We start from the raw sequence: 18,905 nt of genomic DNA on the forward strand, positions 1-18,905 counted from the left end.
TCGTATTAATGCCCCCCCCCCATTAACACTTTCACAGGTAGTAACAACTTGCATAGTGTTAACACCCCACAATGCCAACCGGATGTTTTGAAAATGCTCTGATGTAGTCATCTAGCCATTCCACTGTCGCATCAGTCACTCAGACTCTTATGATTGGCCATATTTCCTGCTCCCAGCACAAGAAAACACTATGTACTATGTACGCCGCTTGACAGGTGCCATTGTAACCAAATAATGAATATTAGTCACTTCACATTTGAGTGTTTTTAAATGTCATGGCCGATCAGCACACACAATAAAATTACTTTATATACAACTAGTATAACTAGCAGGGTGTTACTCTTTACACAGTATAGTGCAGTATAGTTTATCTGCAGTATATGTAAGAGTATGTAGTAACATCCTTATATATAGCGCAAACAGTGCAAAGACAGACAAACATACATTATTAAAGATAGATAGAATATTAAATCTTAGAAGAAAAGGAGTGTTTCCCCTATACTGTTTTGAAAATGTGACTAAGTAAAAGTACCTTAAACATCCTACATGATTTGACGTTTACCATAAAAACAGTGAAGGTGAAGAGGAACTGAAATGTTGTAAAATGACACCACAGTTGGATCTGCCTCTTCAAAAATAACATGAAAAATCTTTAAAAGAGGAATATAGGCATAAGGGTCATGTGGCTTTTATATGTAGAAAAATGTCACAAACCATCTAGTAAAAACTATTGTTATAAAGTATAACGTCACTATCTGTTGGATTTGTGACAGAGGCCAGTTTTTTTTTGGATAAATGAAGCTTCCAGGCAATGACCTCTTACTGGTAATGACCTCCCAAAGAAACAAACTGGTTAATGTCTCACTCAAAGTGACACACATTTAGCCACATGGGACTCCTACAACAGGTTACTATTGGTTCATTCTCCCTGACGCCAACACACGTAATATGTGCCACAGTATATGAGGGGGGGTTGTTTGCAGTATTCTCATATTGCAAAATTACTTGGTAGCAGAAAAGTATTCCTTCTACTAGAAAATCTAAATATTTTTTTATTGTTATTTTATAGTTTTGGGCTACATTACAGTAATATTTAACATAGATTAAGAGACTTAAAATAAGTTGTTAAAAAAGCTTTAGCTGTGTGATCTGAAGTACATGGCTGGATAGTCATACACTGTGATGAGATAAACTTGTGCTAGAGAGAGGAGCACGTGGGAGATAGGGCATCAGACCAAGTGAAACGTGCTGAAAGGCACTGCCCTAAATGGTTCCTCGTACTGCTTGATCCCCTCCCCCCCCTGGAAAATCTCAAAGCCTTTCCTTATGTAAAAGAGGAAGCTAAAAAATACACAATAGTCAGTGCACTCATATAGTGAACAACACTTCTACATCCTGGATTTAGTATTCAGTCTCACTATTCAGTAATGTATTCTTTTTGGCCATGGTTTTACCTCACATGTGCAAACAAGTGTCACAACCCAGTCAATAACTAGAGTTTTTAAACAAATTCTGGTCAGAGCACTGTGTGAACTGTAAATGTGTATGAACTTAGATAAAATGTCAATATTGTTGTTGTAACATGCCTTTATTAACGGATTGTTACAGTTAAGTGTACATAAACTTTTCAATCATATAGTTTTAATGCCCACATAAACAGAACATACAAAAACATGCACTCACCAAGCACTTTATTAAGAATTGTACCTATAACCTACTCATTCATGCAATTATCTATCAAGCCAACCATGTGGCAGCAGTGAAATGCATAAAATGTTCATTATAATCAGAATGGGGAGAAAACAGGATCTTTGTAATATTGAAGATGGAGGATTTTTTTTCAACGGTCCAGGCTGGTGGAGGAAGAGTAAATGAGGTGGGAAATGTTTTTGTTGCTTGAATGCCACAGCTTAGTGTTAGTAGAGTATTTTTTGTAGTCTCTCAGCAGTAGTATTGTAGTGTTCTTTATAAGGGGCTTGGTGAGTGAGTAATATAAAAAAAACAACAATGAAATAAGGTACAAAAAAAATGATTTCATTTTTTCTAATTACACTAAGCAGACATGTACACCCACATTCAAAATGACATTGGCATGTCTGCCAAGAGTGCCTGTAGGACTGCCTCTACTATTTGAAATAAAGTATTTTCTAAGAAAACAGTGCACACATACAGTACATCACAACAAATGCTTTCATATTTTGTAAAAACTCCAACTTGATCAAGTGCAAAAATGAGGCAATTCTATAATTTCTATATATTTTAATATATTATTAAAACGTATCCAGAATGTAACCAATTTGATCTGATAATCTGTTTAATTTGAATTGTGGAGCTCAGAAATCTGGTAGCCTAGTCTCAGGAATTTTTTATGGCGTCTTGATTTAGTAGTGTAATTGAGGGAATTAATAATTATAATTCTATATTCAACAAATCCGTGTCCTAAAACAATAATCTTCCTATTTACATTTTATAGAAGAGGAAGTCCAGTGATTTGCGTTGTTGCGACAGTTGGAATGTATAAAAAAAAGTGGATACTGCCCAACTATTCTATTTCCATTTTGTTCAACTACAACCATCGGTGAGAACAATGACTGTGGCTACAATAACATTTGGGAAAAGTGACTAAAACCATCACCAGTCAGTTTAACACCCTTAATATATGAATATAAGGCTTTTATATGCACATTTGGCAAGAATGCGGCTTAAAACACCAGAAATAATTCTGATGTTCAGGCTTTTAGGCTGTTTTACGATCTTCACTGACAAAGAGCTTTCTTTATTCTTCTACAGATGGACATGTAACTCTGTTCCTAACTATAAGATATAGCTTGAAAGAAAGGCTGGGAAATATACCATTTATGAGATCAATGTAAATCAATATTACTCTCCTCAGCATTACAGTGCAGTTTTTATAATCCCATTCTGCTCTTGGGGACACAGAGAAAAAGAGTGCATTCTGGCATCGTGTACACAGCACATACTGTAATCATCCTATTGTGGGTTTAGCTAACTCCAGAATGAGGTATGACACTTCATCATAACACCAAGCAAAACCTCATAACGTACTGAAAGGACACGTCCTACATAAAGATCGAGAGGAATGACAAATGTACATATAAAACAAATATTATTGGTGCTATATTGTAAAAGGTGCATTTTATCAACTGGCACTTTAAACTGATGTGTGATGTACATGTGAGCAGAGGATAAAGCACACTCAAACTGAAGTATTCTCAAACTGAAGTCAGCATAAGCAAGTAGGGTGGTTGTGAATGAAAAAATGTGAATAGTAAGGAAGAAATGTAATAGTGAAATGTAGAAGTATTTGGACAGTTAACCATTTTTTGTTTCATTGTCATGTTTCTCCACCTCAGTGGTTTTTAAATGAAGCAGTCAAGATGTGATTAAAGTGAAGACTTTAATTTACTTTGACAAATGTAACAAAGTATTTTTATTAACCATTTATATTTTTAATAGCACAGCATAGGCTTAACATTGGACAAACATACATAGTATAAACTAATTATTATAAATATTAAGAAGCATTTTTAATGCTCTGTTGCAATTACATTCTATCAGGTAATGTCTTTTTCTGTATATGCTGTGTATATGTGTATATGCTGTATATGTCTTCAGTTTTGTCTTAATTAGGTAAAAAAAAAGATGATCAACTGGTTTGATTTAAAGATCACTGATGTCATTTTTTTTCTGGGATTATCGTTACTTAAGGTATCTTCAGTGGTCCACTTGGTACTGCTGAGCTTGTCAATTTATCTGTTCTTTTTAGAAATCTGGTCCCTTTGAGTCAACAATATAGTACTTTTCTAAAAAGATGACAAAAGCCTAACCTTTACTGCTTCATTTCAAATCCATTGCTGGGTTGTACATAGACAAAATGAGAAAATGTGTCACTGCCTAAAGACTCATGGACCTGAATGTATATTGGCATTTCTTAAATCATTACATTTCTTGTGTTTAATACCATGCTGCTTTTAAACCAAAGCCTGTGAAACCAACAGGCATCCTTATCGTGGTCACACAAAACAATACCCACTTTTACCTATTTAAAAGACCTTTCATGGTAAAGTCATTCACTACTGTAAGTCAACAAAGTATTTGCAACAGTTTCAGTGAATGAAGCAATCATTTACTGTCAGTGACTCCTTGTTTCTGAGAAACGAAAATCAACCACCACCCACTAAAAATATTAAGCAAGTAGTGGCTACACTCAAGCCAGTTTTCTGTTAGCAATAACAGTGTTGGAAAGCAATTAAAGAGGCAAGAATACATTTGATAGTGTTAGTATAGTGTGTGTGTGTGTGTGTGTGTGTTTGTGTGTGAATCAGTCAGTCATAGCATCATAGCACATTTCTAAAGCTAATTGGTTAGTCTGAGCAAAGTGAAGGCCAAGAATAACAGATAAGACTGTATATAGCTAAAGCTGAACTGTATAGCAGCTGAGAAACACATGAATATAGTTAGATTTATAGACAGCAGTAGTAAACCTTAAAGAATGTAGGGTGTCTGTGTGTGTGTGTGTTTGTTTGTTTGTTTGTTTGTGTGTACATACATGTACTGGACAGAGTAATCTCAGTAGTGCTGAAGAGGAACTCCAAAGAGAACCGCTTTGTTGAAATTTCTCTGAAAGATTGCACTACTCGACTTATGGAGACTGTAGAGGACTGTCTTCCGTCTCCAGCTGAGCAAGCTGTCTGCTCAGGCTGTTCACTTTATTCTGTAGCTCCTTGTTGTATTCGATAATGTGCACCATTTCTTCATAAGCCTCATCCAGACACTTGGTAGAGCGATTCCAACGTAAAAACACACCTATGAAGACAAAGACAAATCAACTACCAGTAATTTATAAAAGGTTTGTTATTTAAATTAAATGCTCACATAAATCAGTTCTGTATTCTGTATGGCTTTTGAGATGTGTAATGCCACAAATTTATAAGATTAAAGTATACATTTTGTTGAGTGTAATTTTTGTTTATTTTTTACTATTTAAAAAGACCAGCTGCTGTTAATACATTGTAAACATTTTATAACAAAACAAAAATAACAATTAATGACCAGGGAAATAAAATAAATTAAAAAGTTAAAAACCCCTTAACAGGCCAGGATTTCAGGGTTTTTGTCTGACATTACACCACTAAATCCTCAGGATTTCTATTTAGGCATTACACAAAAGAAATTTTAATACGTAACATTACTGAAAAGCATATTTGTAATTGTAATAGAAAATTAATCAATTGGCACTTTCCTAAACTTCATTTTAAAATCAATATTTTTCTGAATACAAATCAAACAGTCCTCCAAACCTTTAGTTTAATTATGTTTGTCTAGTTTTTACGTTTTTTTTTTTTTTTTTTTCCCAAACATGCAGAATTTGTGTTAATTTCTGTTACTGATCTGGAATTATTAAATGGAGTAGAGAGTAAACAGGCAGCTTCTCCAAGTGTCCTGAAGGAGATTTCAAAGCCCTCAAAGTTTTCAGAATGTAAATATACCTTATTTTACTGCAGAAAACAAGGGGTTTGTATCATCTACACCTGTAGCCCTTACAAGGGACAAGGAATTTTAGGGAATTAAAAATTGTTTTGTTAATCTCAAAATTTGTATTTTAGAGATATTAAAATTTGGAATACAAACACCCAAAAACCTGCATATTACCAATTTTTTATTACAGATTGTTACAAATAGACACATTTACTGAATGTTGAATGTGAGCTACTAGGACATAATAAATCAAATAACACATAAAAAGCACAGGACCAGTAGGTCTCACGGTCACTAGGGTCTCGTTAGTGTCCTGTAAAACTGGTCATGCCCTTGTAGTAAGAGGAGAAATGCACTGAATGATTGGCATTACCAGTTGCTCTCTCATTACACCACTGTTTCCATTGACATAAAGAAAAAAACGGATCATATTACCTTCCTGTTCTTCAAGAACAGAAAACACCATGGATATGTTCACATTACTAAGCTGAACTGAATGAAATCAGATTTGTTTGCCTTAATGTGACACAGATCTGATTTTTAGGCTTGAGTGGATGTACCAAATAAACCCTTTCAAATCAAATTCAAATAATCAATGTTAAACCACCACGATAGCCAAATCTGATCTAAAAAAAAATCTGAATAGAATAAAGAGACTTGTAATGTGAACAGAGTTCAAAGTGTTCTTTAAAGTGCCCAGTACAAATAACCCCATTTTTGTTTCGCAAAAACACAATGTTTAGGCCCATGCACCTCTCTGACTCAAAGAGACACGTGTGTTCTATTTAGAGTGTCGTGAGGAATGCTCAGTCACTGAACACACTTTCCCAATGCTTAGAGTAGGTGGGGAATGTAAGTTCCAGGTTCAAACTCATCTGCCATTGGATTGCAAACTCCCCCCGTCACCATCCAAATACCCCTTAAAGCCAGTGACCACTGAAGAGCACCTGATACACAGACCTTCTTTAAGAGAATAGAGCACAGGGAGGAACTGACATTTAAGTTGTGCCAAGAAATCAAAAGTAATACAGAAATTAATCTGTGAGCTTAATTCAGTCCATAAATGAATTCATAGCTTATCACTACACAAACAAACAAAAAAAATCACTTGATATACCTTGAATCCACAAGGTATATCACAATCCACAAGGCTTGCTCCACAAGGCCAGGAAAGGTTTGTGGTTTGAGGAGCACAACGGCTGAGCCAAAGCTACATGTCAAAACCTGTGCTGTATTCTTAATACTATACTGCAGTCACTCTTAAACTCTTCACTGCTCTTCCCACAGTTTTATTCTGCATCTGCTTAAACACTGCTGTCTATTTAAAATATTTAAAAAAAAATTACTAAACACTGCAACTAGATTATTCTCCATTCTACACAATGGATACTGCAGTGCTGCTTGGCTTTAGATACAAAATAATTCTAGCAAATCTAGGGGTACTTGTAACTTATATAAACAAACTTAAGGAACTTTCATTACTAACCGTGTTGAAACCAACAAATACCATATTCACAAAGAGGAGAGGCCTGTAACACCTATGGGAATGCTGCTAGTTTACATTCTATTTCAACCAATGACTTTCAAACAAAATACACACACAGACACAAAAGCATTTAGCAGGCAGCTGTGAAACAAGAAACCTTCATGAAGTGAAATCCTGCCTTAAAGCATTCACCCAAATGCTTTTTTTGTAAAATATATTTATGTGATTGAAGTCAGTATACATCTTTTTTGCCCCTTGTACTGTATTTTTACAGCATTCCAGAGCTCTGTCTACACAGGGGAGCAACTGCATGGCACAATCTACTGCATGGAATCTCATTGTACTGCAAGTGCACTCCAAAAAAATACACTGCTGCCCCCTAATGGTTAAATAAGATAACACACCCTTTCTTAACAGTTTTACAGAGTTCTTTTTCATGTACAGATTTCACTAGCATTCCCCTAGCTGTGTGGTGACTAAATCCTAATTTTACCAACATCTACATAAAAGCAGCTTAGTTTTTAGTTTAGGTTTAGATTTTACCCAGTTCTAATACACATTACTGATAATCCACCAAAAGTGATTATGATTTTGAGAAGAGGCAAAATAAGTTATACTCAAATCAAACCAAAAAGTGTTTATACAATCTAGCTATTTGTTTTACAAGAGAAAGTTCTAAAATTAAAACTGTAAAAAATTTCACTGATTCAGTTGTTTAAACTACAACCCCCTTCATCAAGTTTAAACGTATATTGCTTGAAATCAGATTCAATGTGTTTCATAGATAACACAGCCAGATAATGTAGGTCAATATTGCAAAAAAGTGTGTAAAAATCTTATCCAAAATAATAATCTAGCATGAGAAGGAAAAAAACAATCAATCAATGAATATTATGAATATAAATTGTATGGATATTTTACTCCAAGACATTTTGAAGGATTTCTACTGATCCATTTATTATGGACTGATGTAAAAACAATGCTTAAAACGATGTAAAAAAATATTCCTTGTAAAATTAATTTTAACCAAAGTGCAAAATAATGTAATATTTACCTATTAACTGTATTACCTATTAACAATCTTGATTCACTTCTGGATCAAAATAAGCAGCAAAAAAAAAAAATATATATATAGATATATATATACAGGGGCATCATGAACTTTTCAATCAGAGCAACATGCTGACTATAATAATTCGTAGGTTAAAAAAAATATATGCAGAAGCAGAGATAAAGAGGTTGAGGAATGGTGGGGAGTTCTTTACAGACTTTATGGAGCTGTTTGTTTAGGAGTATCCTAGTCTGTTTATGTCCACAAAGAACAGCAAACTATAGCTTCCCCAGCCACGTGGAAGAGAGCAAAAGTGGACAGAGAGTAGAGAAAAAGAAAAGAGTGGAAATTTGAGAGATATTAAGTGTCTAGCTTCAGTTTACAGAGTACAAAAGGCAAAGAATTGTAAAATTTCACAGCATGTTTCCACCACAACAAAAATTGCATCTACTTTCTTTTACCTATAAACTTTTAATAGTTTTAAATAAGGGGATATACTTTACAAATTCGCTTTTGTATTTATAAATTGGTATCAAATGCCCCAATAAACACTCCAAGCATTGGTGTCAGGAATCATATGCTTCTATGAGCTGTTTGAGTGGCTTCCTTATCTTTTTTGTCACAATTAAGAAACCTGCTTAGAATCACCCTGGAAACACACGTCAACCATCAGCGCCACTAGATCAGTAGAATTTGCCATTTTGGTCTGATGGTTGAGAACCTCGAACGGTACACAGCAGAATTAGCCAGAAGACTTCTTCTGAAGGAGGGATCTGTAGCCTACTTATTGTCTGTGGCAATTCAGCAAAAGAGGGAGATGTAAGTATTTTTTGTGTTTCTATTGCAGAAAGCATGAACTAGCTTGTTCATATTTTACCATTTAGCACAAGCTAAAACTAACATGTAGTGAACCCTTAAATGTCTTGTTCTGAAAGAGCAAGAATAGAGCTAGTGAGATCTCTTTATGTAAGAGTTATTTTGTGCAAAGAACTTAATCAACATGTTTTGTATATACCCTAAACCTATTCTAACTCAAAAAGGAGTTATAATATGTCTCTTTTAATATTAAATTACAGTTTACAGATCACAGGATCTGTCAGATGTGAAGATGTAGGTGCAGTGCGAGACAGCAGGACTATGTGGGTTAGGTGTTAAGAGTAGATGAGTATGTTTCTCACCCTCCCACAGCAGCAGACTCTGTGGTGCTACAGAAGGCCAGATCACCAGGCTGTTGGGCTCATAGAGCGGGTTAACAAAGCGTTCCAGCTCCTGAGGCCTGTTCACCCACGACCATAGGGACACCGTCTTCCGAGAAAGCTTCAGCTTCACCCTGGTCCACCAAAACAAATTGTACACAATACATATTATTACACCAATAAGTGCTTCACTTACTGTAATTAAAGCTTTCATAATCAGGGTTCATACACTTTTTAAACTATACATTTCCATGACTTTTCCATGACTTTTCATACCATCAATGCACATTTTTATTACCACACGATCTTTAAAACACCAGTGCAGACATGTACAAACAATATCAACCTATGATCAAAACTGATAATAGGCCTAACATTAATTTAATAAAAAAAAAAATTCTTTAAGCAATGTTGAAACAGAAACTTCATTAATAAAATGTGTCAAATCCTGATCTACTTACTGACTTGATGTATTTGTCAGCTTAAAAAAGCATCCTTTCGCTTCTACTTGGCTCTATTAAGTAATTTTCTGAATTCACCTATATCAAAACCAGTTATCATGTATGTGCACATGTATGGTGTGCAAGCCATTACAGCCATACATTTTAGTTTGTCTAGAGTATTTTAATGACTATTAGGCAAGGTTTACTGTAGTCAGTGTGAGTGTGTTTACGATAGTAAATAAAAAGGGGTGCAGATCCGAAAAGATTAAAAACCCTGCCCTAATAGGAGGTACTATCACTAGCCAAAGAAAAAAAAAAGATAGTAGTCAAAAGTATTCGATTCTGTGGGTACATGTAGTGCAGAAGTAAAAAGGAAAAAATAATAGGAAACAGGATGTGTCACATTTGAGACCGAACAGGAGCAGGAATTCAGATGTGTATGTGTGAGAGAGAGAGAGAGAGAGAGAGGGAGAGAGAGAAGGAGAGAGACACTGACCTCTCAGCGGCGCTGTTTCCCAGAAATGTTCCAAACTGAGAAGCGTACGCGTGTTCAAAAAGCGTGACCAGGAAGTGCTCATTGAACTCGAAGGAGCAGGGGAACTGGCGCAGTATCTGCCACACGCAGTCCAGGAAGAGCAGGAACACTGGCGCCTCACTCCGTGGCTTTCCGTTGGAATAAGCGGACTGGGCACAGCGCTGCTGGAATGGGTGGCCAGCCTGCAGTCAACAGTGAGAGGTCACTCAGTGTTACATCTCAAAAACAAATAAGCTGAATTTACAACTCTTTTTAAACATTCTTGATGCTCTAAATCTAGTAATCAGCATTTTTAAAACAATAAAAGCCATTTTTCATTACACATGTAAGCTATACACAAGCTATAGAAAAGTACACAGATAAAAAAAAATGTAAATGTTGCTGTCATACAAGAAACATGCATTTCATTAAATTATTCTGGCATAATCTGAATATGCCCAATAGAAAATCAATAGAAATACTCCAAATTGACTCTGAACTTAACTTCACTTCCATTAAAAGAATATTTTAAAAAATCGCAGTAAAATGCACACTTTTAATGGGTACGTTTAAGATTAATACTTTATCTAGGTTTCAGCTCTATTTTCCTCAGTTGTGTTGTTTTAATGTAGCTCTACATCAGTTTTGTTTATTGACCCATCAGTTTTCCTCACCTGCAGCCACTCACGCTCCACCAGGGCCTGGAATCCACGGATAGTCCTGCAGACAGGCTCCAGGATGATCTGGGCCAGAGAGGTCACCTGCAGTGTGGAGTCAGTGCCCTCTGTCCCATGGACCAGCACTGACGCACCCTCTCTGAGGACACACAGCCATGGGGACAAACAAAACCAGTCACCAACTAAAAGTACGCAGTTTCTATGTTTATCATTTCTGTGAATCAGAATTATTTGTAGCTCACTAATATAGTTTAATTGACCAACATGCAAACAACAAAGTCAAATAAGTCTGTAAGGAAAAGCTAAACAAAGACTCAAGAAAGAGCTTAACAAACTAAAAAAGCTAATTTAAAAAGGTTTATCTACAGGCACCAGACAAAGGTAAGGACACACCCTAAATTCAGTGTTGTTGTTTTTTTTTTTTTTCATTTTGTTCTGTACTGCAGATTAATGCTAAAGCCAAACTATAAAGAAAAAATGAAATTATTTAGTAAACTTAAAAGTGTAAAACAAACCAGAATGATTTTATCATTTTAGATTCTTCAAAGTAGGCAAGTTTTGATTTTAATTAATTACTCTTGCCCTCTTAATGTGTTTGAGAGCATCAGTTGTGAAGTTGTGAATAGGTAGAGTTGGTCTACAGTGAATAACTCTATTTGAGTAATGTTCTAATCCATATTATGGGTTAAACTACTCAACTAAGTAAAGAAAAAAATATTTTAAAAATGAAGGACAGTCAATCAAAAACATTTCAAGGACTTTAAAAGTATCCCAAGTGCAGTCACAATAATCATCAAATGTTATGATGAAACTGGCTCTCATCAGGACCACCCCAGGAAAGGAAGCCCAAGAGTCTCCTCTGCTGCACAGGAACCAGCCTCAGAAACCACAAGTTAACAGCACCCCAGATAAGAGAGTATTTTGGTTAGTTTAACACTTTTAAGTTACTACATGATTCCTTATGTGTTTCTTCATAGTCTGCATGACTTCAGTATTCATTTAGATTGTAGGGGGAAAAAATAAAAATATTGACTGGTACTGTATGCATATGTATTTTATAAAACCCAAATTCAATAAAAGCTCATTAGAGCTCATTCTTATGATAGTGGAGAATCCAACAGTCAAAGTAGAGACTGTTGAACTAGTAATATCTCCAAGTTTAAGAAAAGACATTACTTTTCTCACTGAGCAAAACAGCCTCTAGCTCTACTGTGAAAAGGTTATGAAAATATACAAATGTTAAAATGCACAAGAGACAAGCTAAATTAGCTAAGAATCCATGACAAAAGAACAGAAATGAGTCCACATTCAAAGACCCAGCAGCATAAAGCACAGTAATGAGCTGTGTGCCAAAAGCAGCATGGAGAACAGCAGCACCAGGGTTCCATGAACTTAATGATGATTGCAGGCTAGACAACAGCCAGCAATTATCACTTTGCAACAAATGCAGCATGAAACAAGGCAATAACAGACTTAGTAATTAGCTTAGAATAGAACTACCAGTGAGAAAACAGTAATTAACACAGTCATAAACTAGTAACACGCATCTTCTGAAATTAGTCTTAAGGTTTGACAGTGACTCCAGACCATACATGTGTGTAACTTGAGACTGACATGGATGTGTGTAAGATTAAGACTGAAACATGATTGCCCATTGCTCATCATTTGTTTTTTAAATTTTGCTTTTGTTTGTCAATATTAAGTATACTTCATAATTTAAACAAAGCATTTGTCTAAATTTCCTAATGCATTCTTCACATTGACTTGGAATACTTACAGCTCTAGCAAAAATTAAAACCACTTAAAAATGTTGAGTTTCTTTGATTTTACCAAATTGCAAACCTCTAGAATATAATCAAGAGGAAGATGGATGATCACAAGACATCAAACCAAGCTGAACTGCTTCACTTTTTGCATCAGGAGTGGCATAAAGTTATCCAAAAGCAATGTATAAGGCTGGTGGAGAAGAACATGCCAAGATTAAATTATGCTGTGATTAAAAACCAGGGTTATTCCACCAAATATTGATTTCTGAACTCTTAAAACTTTATGAATATGAACTGTTTTCTTTATATTATTTGTGGTCTGAAATCTCTGCATCTTTTTTTTTTTATTTCAGCCATTTCTCATTTTTGCAAATAAATGCTCTAAATGACAATATTTTTCAACATTATAATTATTATATATAATTATATTTGGGATATATATATATTTACACTTCTGTGAAGTTGCCTCTTTTGGACATATATATATTTTGGACAATTATAATTTGTACCATATGGCCTATAGAATTCATGTCAAAAAAGTTTTTTTTTTTTTTTTTTTTTTTTTTTTTTTTTTAAGTGTTGCATGAATATTTCAAGAAAAAAAAATTGGAACATTTGTAACACTATCACTTTACAGCTCGGCTTCTGTACCATTTGTCCTTTAAAAACAGCTGAAAACCTCTATCTTCTTTCTCATACTTAATCTCTGGACTATATTTCTTTCTTTTTATCAAACTTGAATCCTTATCTTGTACTGGATATTTTTACCCATTTATTTTATTATTGACATTAGTTCTACATGTTCTTTTCGTGATGTTCTAAAAAGTGCTTATGAGTTATATTGTTTAATTAGCATTATTCGTGATATTTTGATTATGGATCTAACTGTGCTATAGAGAATTGTTCTGAATGTCTGTACTGAATGTCTTTAAGGTCATAAATGTCTAGACTGTCTAGAGGTGATATAGGTCCTGAAACAAAGAGAGGGAAGAAAGAAGAGAGTGAAAAAGAATGAGAGAGAGAATAAGACAAAGAATAAAAGGTTGCCAAGCACCGACCTGTCAATGCACTGAGCCGCCAGACAGGCTGTGGTGAGGATCTCTTTCACATGGCTCTGCCAGTTGGATGCTTCCAGTTTGCTAAGCCAGCGATCCATGCTGTTAGACTGATCATTACAGGCCTCCACCAGCTTAATCAGGCTCTCCTGTAGAATATTGGACCTGCGAGAGGTGTAAAATTTTGATATTAGAAACGGTCTGTTGGTCTTCACAGTTTGACAAGATTTCATAATGAATGTGCAAACAAAAATGCTACAAAAAAAATAATAAAACATATATTTTGACTTTTACACTTCACGTTTATTTCTTCCCATTTTCTATACTATATTAAGTTTGGCATTTTTACTATTTTATTTTTCATTACATTCTATTAAACAAAATAGTTTTGGACAGAAAAACAATCATCTGACTAAGTATAAACTAAAATTAAATAAGTTAAATGAACACAGTCAGATAATTACACCTGACTAGTATTCCACAACTGGTTTGACTCCATGATCATGCATACATCCACAGTACACTATATGGCCAAATGTTTGTGGACACCCCGTATATTGAATGTTTTCAGCTACTTTAAGTTCTCATCACTGACAAAGTTGTGCAAATGCGCACACACAGCTTATATAGTCCATGTAAAAGTACAGCTAACAGAATAAGACTCATTGGAGCAGATAAAGATAAATGGAATAAAGGCCTCAGTATTGAGCTGTGGAGCAGTGAAACTGTGTTCTCTGAACTGCTAGTGCTCTATCCACATTTGCACATATACTTTAGAGTTGGGGAGCTGGGCATAAGGTGTGATGGTGATCTTCCAACATCCTGACCTTATGAATGCTCTTGTTTCTGAATGAAATCAAATCCTCACAGCAATGCTCCAAAATCTCCTGGACAGTAAAGACTATTTTTCCAACAAAAATAGGATAAACACTTTTTTAAAAGAAAACAACAAATGTGCAGGTGTCCCAATACTTTTGTCTAAATAGCATACAGCTCTGGAAAAAAATAAGAGACCACTTAAAAATGTTGAGTTTCTTTGATTTTACCAAATTGAAAACCTCTGGAATACAATCAAGAGGAAGATGGATGATCACAAGCCATCAAATCAAGCTAAACTGCTTGAATTTTTGCACCAGGAGTGGCACAAAGTTATCCAAAAGCAGAGTGTAAGACTGGTGGAGGAGAACATGCCAAGATCAAATTATGCTGTGATTAAAAACCAGGGTTATTACACCAAATATTGATTTCTGAACTATTTATAAAACTTTATAAATATGAACTGAATGTTTTCTTTGCATTATTTGAAGTTTTTTTTATTTCAGCCATTTCTCTGCACATAAATTCTCTAAAGGATAATATATATATAATATATTCATATAAATAGTAAAATCAGAGAAACTGATTTAGAAACTGAAGTGGTCTCTCGATTTCTTTCAGAGCTGTATTTATTGTAGCCATGTTTTATTACGGCCATTTTTAAATTACATGAATCACAATGATCAAACACTTCTAGTTCTTCTTCAAGTGTTCTGTCAAAAAAAATGCAAGTACGATTCATATCAGCTGAAACTACATTCATTCCTCTTATATACTTACTATCCTTCTCGTAAACAGCGTTCCCTCACCTCTCAATAGCTTTGTGGATTCTCCTCCACTGTGGATAATTGGCCTCCTGTTCAAACCCGCCTCCACGAGCTTTAGCCTGCTGTGCTACTGCAATGGTGCGGGTGTCGATGATGTACCCACGCTTTCCTGGACGGAGTGTAGCGTTGATTAGTTTCTCATCCTCTTTACAGCGGCGGCCGTTGGTTCCTGTAAGCGGCTGCCCTGCTCGCATCATCACCTAAAAACAAGGAAGGAGATATTTTACATCCATTCGTTTTTGATTCGACCTTAAACAAAACAACCAATGGTTAAAGTTCCTAACTGACCATGCCGTTCTTTTTGTGGTAGTAGCTGAGCACAGGGAAGCGTCCTCCATGGCGAAATGCAGCAGCTTTGCAAAGAGTGTCATCATCTATGTCCTTGGGCACAGTCACCAGTGATGGGTAGGAGGGACAAACGGCAAAGTCTTTATTAATTTCACTAAGTCTCCACTCATCTGTCTGTCAGCAGGAAACAGGGAAAAAGTACATTTAGGCTTATTATTCTGTGTTGCTTTTTTCAAACAGAGATTAACAAGTTTTGAATAGTAAAGCATATCCATACTGTCCTCACAAACAATAAAACTCTACCATTGATTCCAGGTCTTTAAAGGCCTCCGCTGGTGAGAACAAGTTCCAACCATCCTCAATGACCTCAAACATAGGGCGGTAGAAGAAAGGGTACATCAGGGAGAGAGAGTCAAGCGTGGACAATGCCTAAAGAAGGGGAGACTGGATGTAAGACCAGTAATACCAATCCTTTTATCAAACAACAATATTTTTCACAATGTATTTGCTAAAATTGTATCTAATATGTACATTAGTAATCATTGTATTTTGTACCAGTTACTTAATGATTAATTCAGTGACCACCTGAAAAATAAATTTTATAAGAAAATTATATACCCTATCAAAAAGCTGTCAGGTCTGTAATTTGTTCACATACACTGATACACTGACTTTCAATGTAAACATAAGGAAATATATTTCTGTTTTATGGCCATGTAGTTTTTTTTTTTTTTTATGACACCCCGTGATAAAAACACCAGCCTGTTCAACTTGTGTAAGCATAAACTCTACAGGCACACACCAAAAGAAGGTCAGGGTCTCAGACCAAATCAATGATTAAACTGTCTCAGTGATTAATAATGACAAGTCTGACTACAGTTATTCTAAGTAAATATTTAAACCCACCTCAATGGAGCTGGCAATGTTAAGGCACTCTTCCATGCCAGGGATGTCCAGCTGAATAATTCGCAGGTCCTTGCATTTCACAATAATTGTGCCTAGAGAGCCAACAAACCTAAAACAGAGGATTTTTACATGCAATGTATTCTTTCTTTCTTGACCATCTCTAATTTTAACAGCGTTAGGCACATATGTCTAGGATTAAATCATTTATTAATTTACAACACCATTTTTATATCACATTCTGCCAACTAACTCTTCACAATATAAAGGCAAAGATGTGCCACTGCTGAATACTGTAGGACTAGGTAGGGATTGGCTATGTTTGAAGGCAAAGGGGTTTATTGTGATGACAGTTCAAGCCCAGTAGTAGTAAGCCACATTAACCTAGCATTCCCTTTCATAAACAAAATACATGCAAATATGTATTGGCTGATGGACTGCATCTGCAGCCAGTAATAAATCATGTTCCCTTGTGCAACAAATTCATTTTTCCCCCAAATTTCCCATACTGAGTATGAGTAAACGCAATCAGTTACTGCCCTAAAAAAAAGAAAACTAATGTCACAGGAAACCTCTTATCGATGGCATCAATGTTGGAATGAAGCAGCCAGAGCTCCTCTGTATTGTCCTGTCGAGAGGAGAGGATGAGGTGGTGGCCAGTGAGACACAAAGTTCCCTCCACTGTTGGCAGAAAAGGACGGTGAAGAACAACACTGTCCACTCGGGGGGTCTTTATCAGCTCGGCGAACTCCATCCTGGACAGAAACAAGAAGACTTGGGATGAGACATGAAGCAAGTGAAAGTTATATGTTAAGAAGTGAAGAACTGGAAAATAATAAATTGGGGAGTGGAGCTTTGAAGCAGTGGAACTGTCTGAGTATTCATTTCAGTATCTTTGAGATTTCTTTAAATAAAATTAAATATATATAAATTATTTTGGATTATTTTAATATTTTTGTATTCCAATCAATATGTCCAAATATTGAAAAATGTAAAGTAATTTTAAAATAAATAATAATAAAAACACTGCCTAAAAAAACACTGCATAGTTAAATTACAAGAGATTTAGGAGAAAAAAAACACAAACCATAGGCTTAATATGACTGGTTGTGGTTTGCACTTATTGTTTGCACTATATAAGACCTAGAAAAGTTTTATTTTTATTTTTTATATTTATTTTTTCTTTATTCTTATTTCTATTAATTATAGAATCAAAATGGGAGAGAAACCAGTCTGTTAAGTGTGTGTTATATGATTTTGTCAAATAAAACTTTTTCATTTTTTACGTTTTCTTTCATTTTTTTTTCTCGTCTCGTCTCGTTCTTGTGAACCCAGTGTCGTGTCTCGTCTCGTCTCGTGATATTACCCCAAATGTGGGCAGTTAGCACAATAAAAATAATTATATTTGATAGCTGGGTCAGATAGAGACATCACATTATCACCACAACCGCTTCAGAAATAAAATCCACGCGTTGGGTGGGACAGATTATGGCGCAAAACTGGTTCAAATTAATCACCTGCGTTGACGCTTTAACGCTTTAACGTTTTAACGTTGACGGCCCTAATTATTATAAATACACACACACATATATACATATTCTGTTGTGGCCTGTTTTTAATGAGAAATCTGATGTTTATACCCTCAATCCTTTAACCTGGCCTGCACCCCTACAACACCCCCTAGAGCCGAAGTCCAGACGAACGAACCTCCTTCACTGGTTTATGAAGCAGAGCCGCTTTAAACTGGACTGAAGCGAGGTTTAGTGGAACGTTTAGTGAGATCTATGTTAGAGAATTCACTGATTTATCTACGCTAACAGAGCTCGCTGCCCCTCTCCGGAGCTGGTAGCTGTGGTGGCTAGGTTAGGTTAGCTGTTGTTGAACTGGGATTCAGGGTCTGGTGTATCCAGTATAAACGCGAGTCTGGAGCGACTCTAAACCCGGCGCCCACTCCAGAGAACACTGCTCTCTCAGGGGCTCGAGCTGTCACCCTCCTGTAGTAAAGACTGTAGTTAAACTCCGGTAGTAAATGACTGTAGTTTACCTGCTGCAGCTCCTCTCTCTCCCTCTCTCTGATGTTTTGCTCTCTCTCGGCTCTTCACACAGCGGGCGGCCGACGAGCAGACTCGTGACAGTACCGCCGCCTACAGACCCGGATGAACCGGTGAACACCTGACTCACAACTCAGTGAACACAGCGTCCTGATTCAGATCAGTACTCCCTGTTCTAGGCACGCTTCGTGCCTGTTCTTCTTGCGTGTGTGTGTGTGTGTGTGTGTGTGTGTTTGAGATGTACGATATAGGTTAAATGTGTAAGACAGGTTACAACAGCTCAGTCTCAACCCACAACAAAATATGTTTTTAAAACTTTAAAATGATCAGTTT

The 18,905-nt window shown here is 35.8% G+C and overlaps 1 protein-coding gene across 1 annotated transcript; it reads right to left on the reverse strand.

The window, feature by feature from the left end:
• Nucleotides 1-1,569: 1,569 nt before the first annotated feature.
• Nucleotides 1,570-18,673, reverse strand: mtmr9 (myotubularin related protein 9). Its single transcript, XM_007256630.4, has 11 exons — nucleotides 18,566-18,673; nucleotides 17,094-17,276; nucleotides 16,525-16,633; nucleotides 15,922-16,047; nucleotides 15,619-15,792; nucleotides 15,313-15,530; nucleotides 13,691-13,852; nucleotides 10,864-11,005; nucleotides 10,172-10,392; nucleotides 9,215-9,366; nucleotides 1,570-4,827 (listed from the first exon to the last, which is right to left on the reverse strand). Exons 2-11 carry the CDS (start codon nucleotides 17,273-17,275, stop codon nucleotides 4,664-4,666), a joined length of 1,650 nt encoding a protein of 549 aa, XP_007256692.1. The 5' UTR covers nucleotide 17,276; nucleotides 18,566-18,673; the 3' UTR covers nucleotides 1,570-4,663.
• Nucleotides 18,674-18,905: the final 232 nt, after the last annotated feature.

The sequence above is a fragment of the Astyanax mexicanus genome, chromosome 1 (genome assembly GCF_023375975.1).
Source record: "Astyanax mexicanus isolate ESR-SI-001 chromosome 1, AstMex3_surface, whole genome shotgun sequence".
Lineage (NCBI taxonomy): Eukaryota > Metazoa > Chordata > Actinopteri > Characiformes > Acestrorhamphidae > Astyanax > Astyanax mexicanus.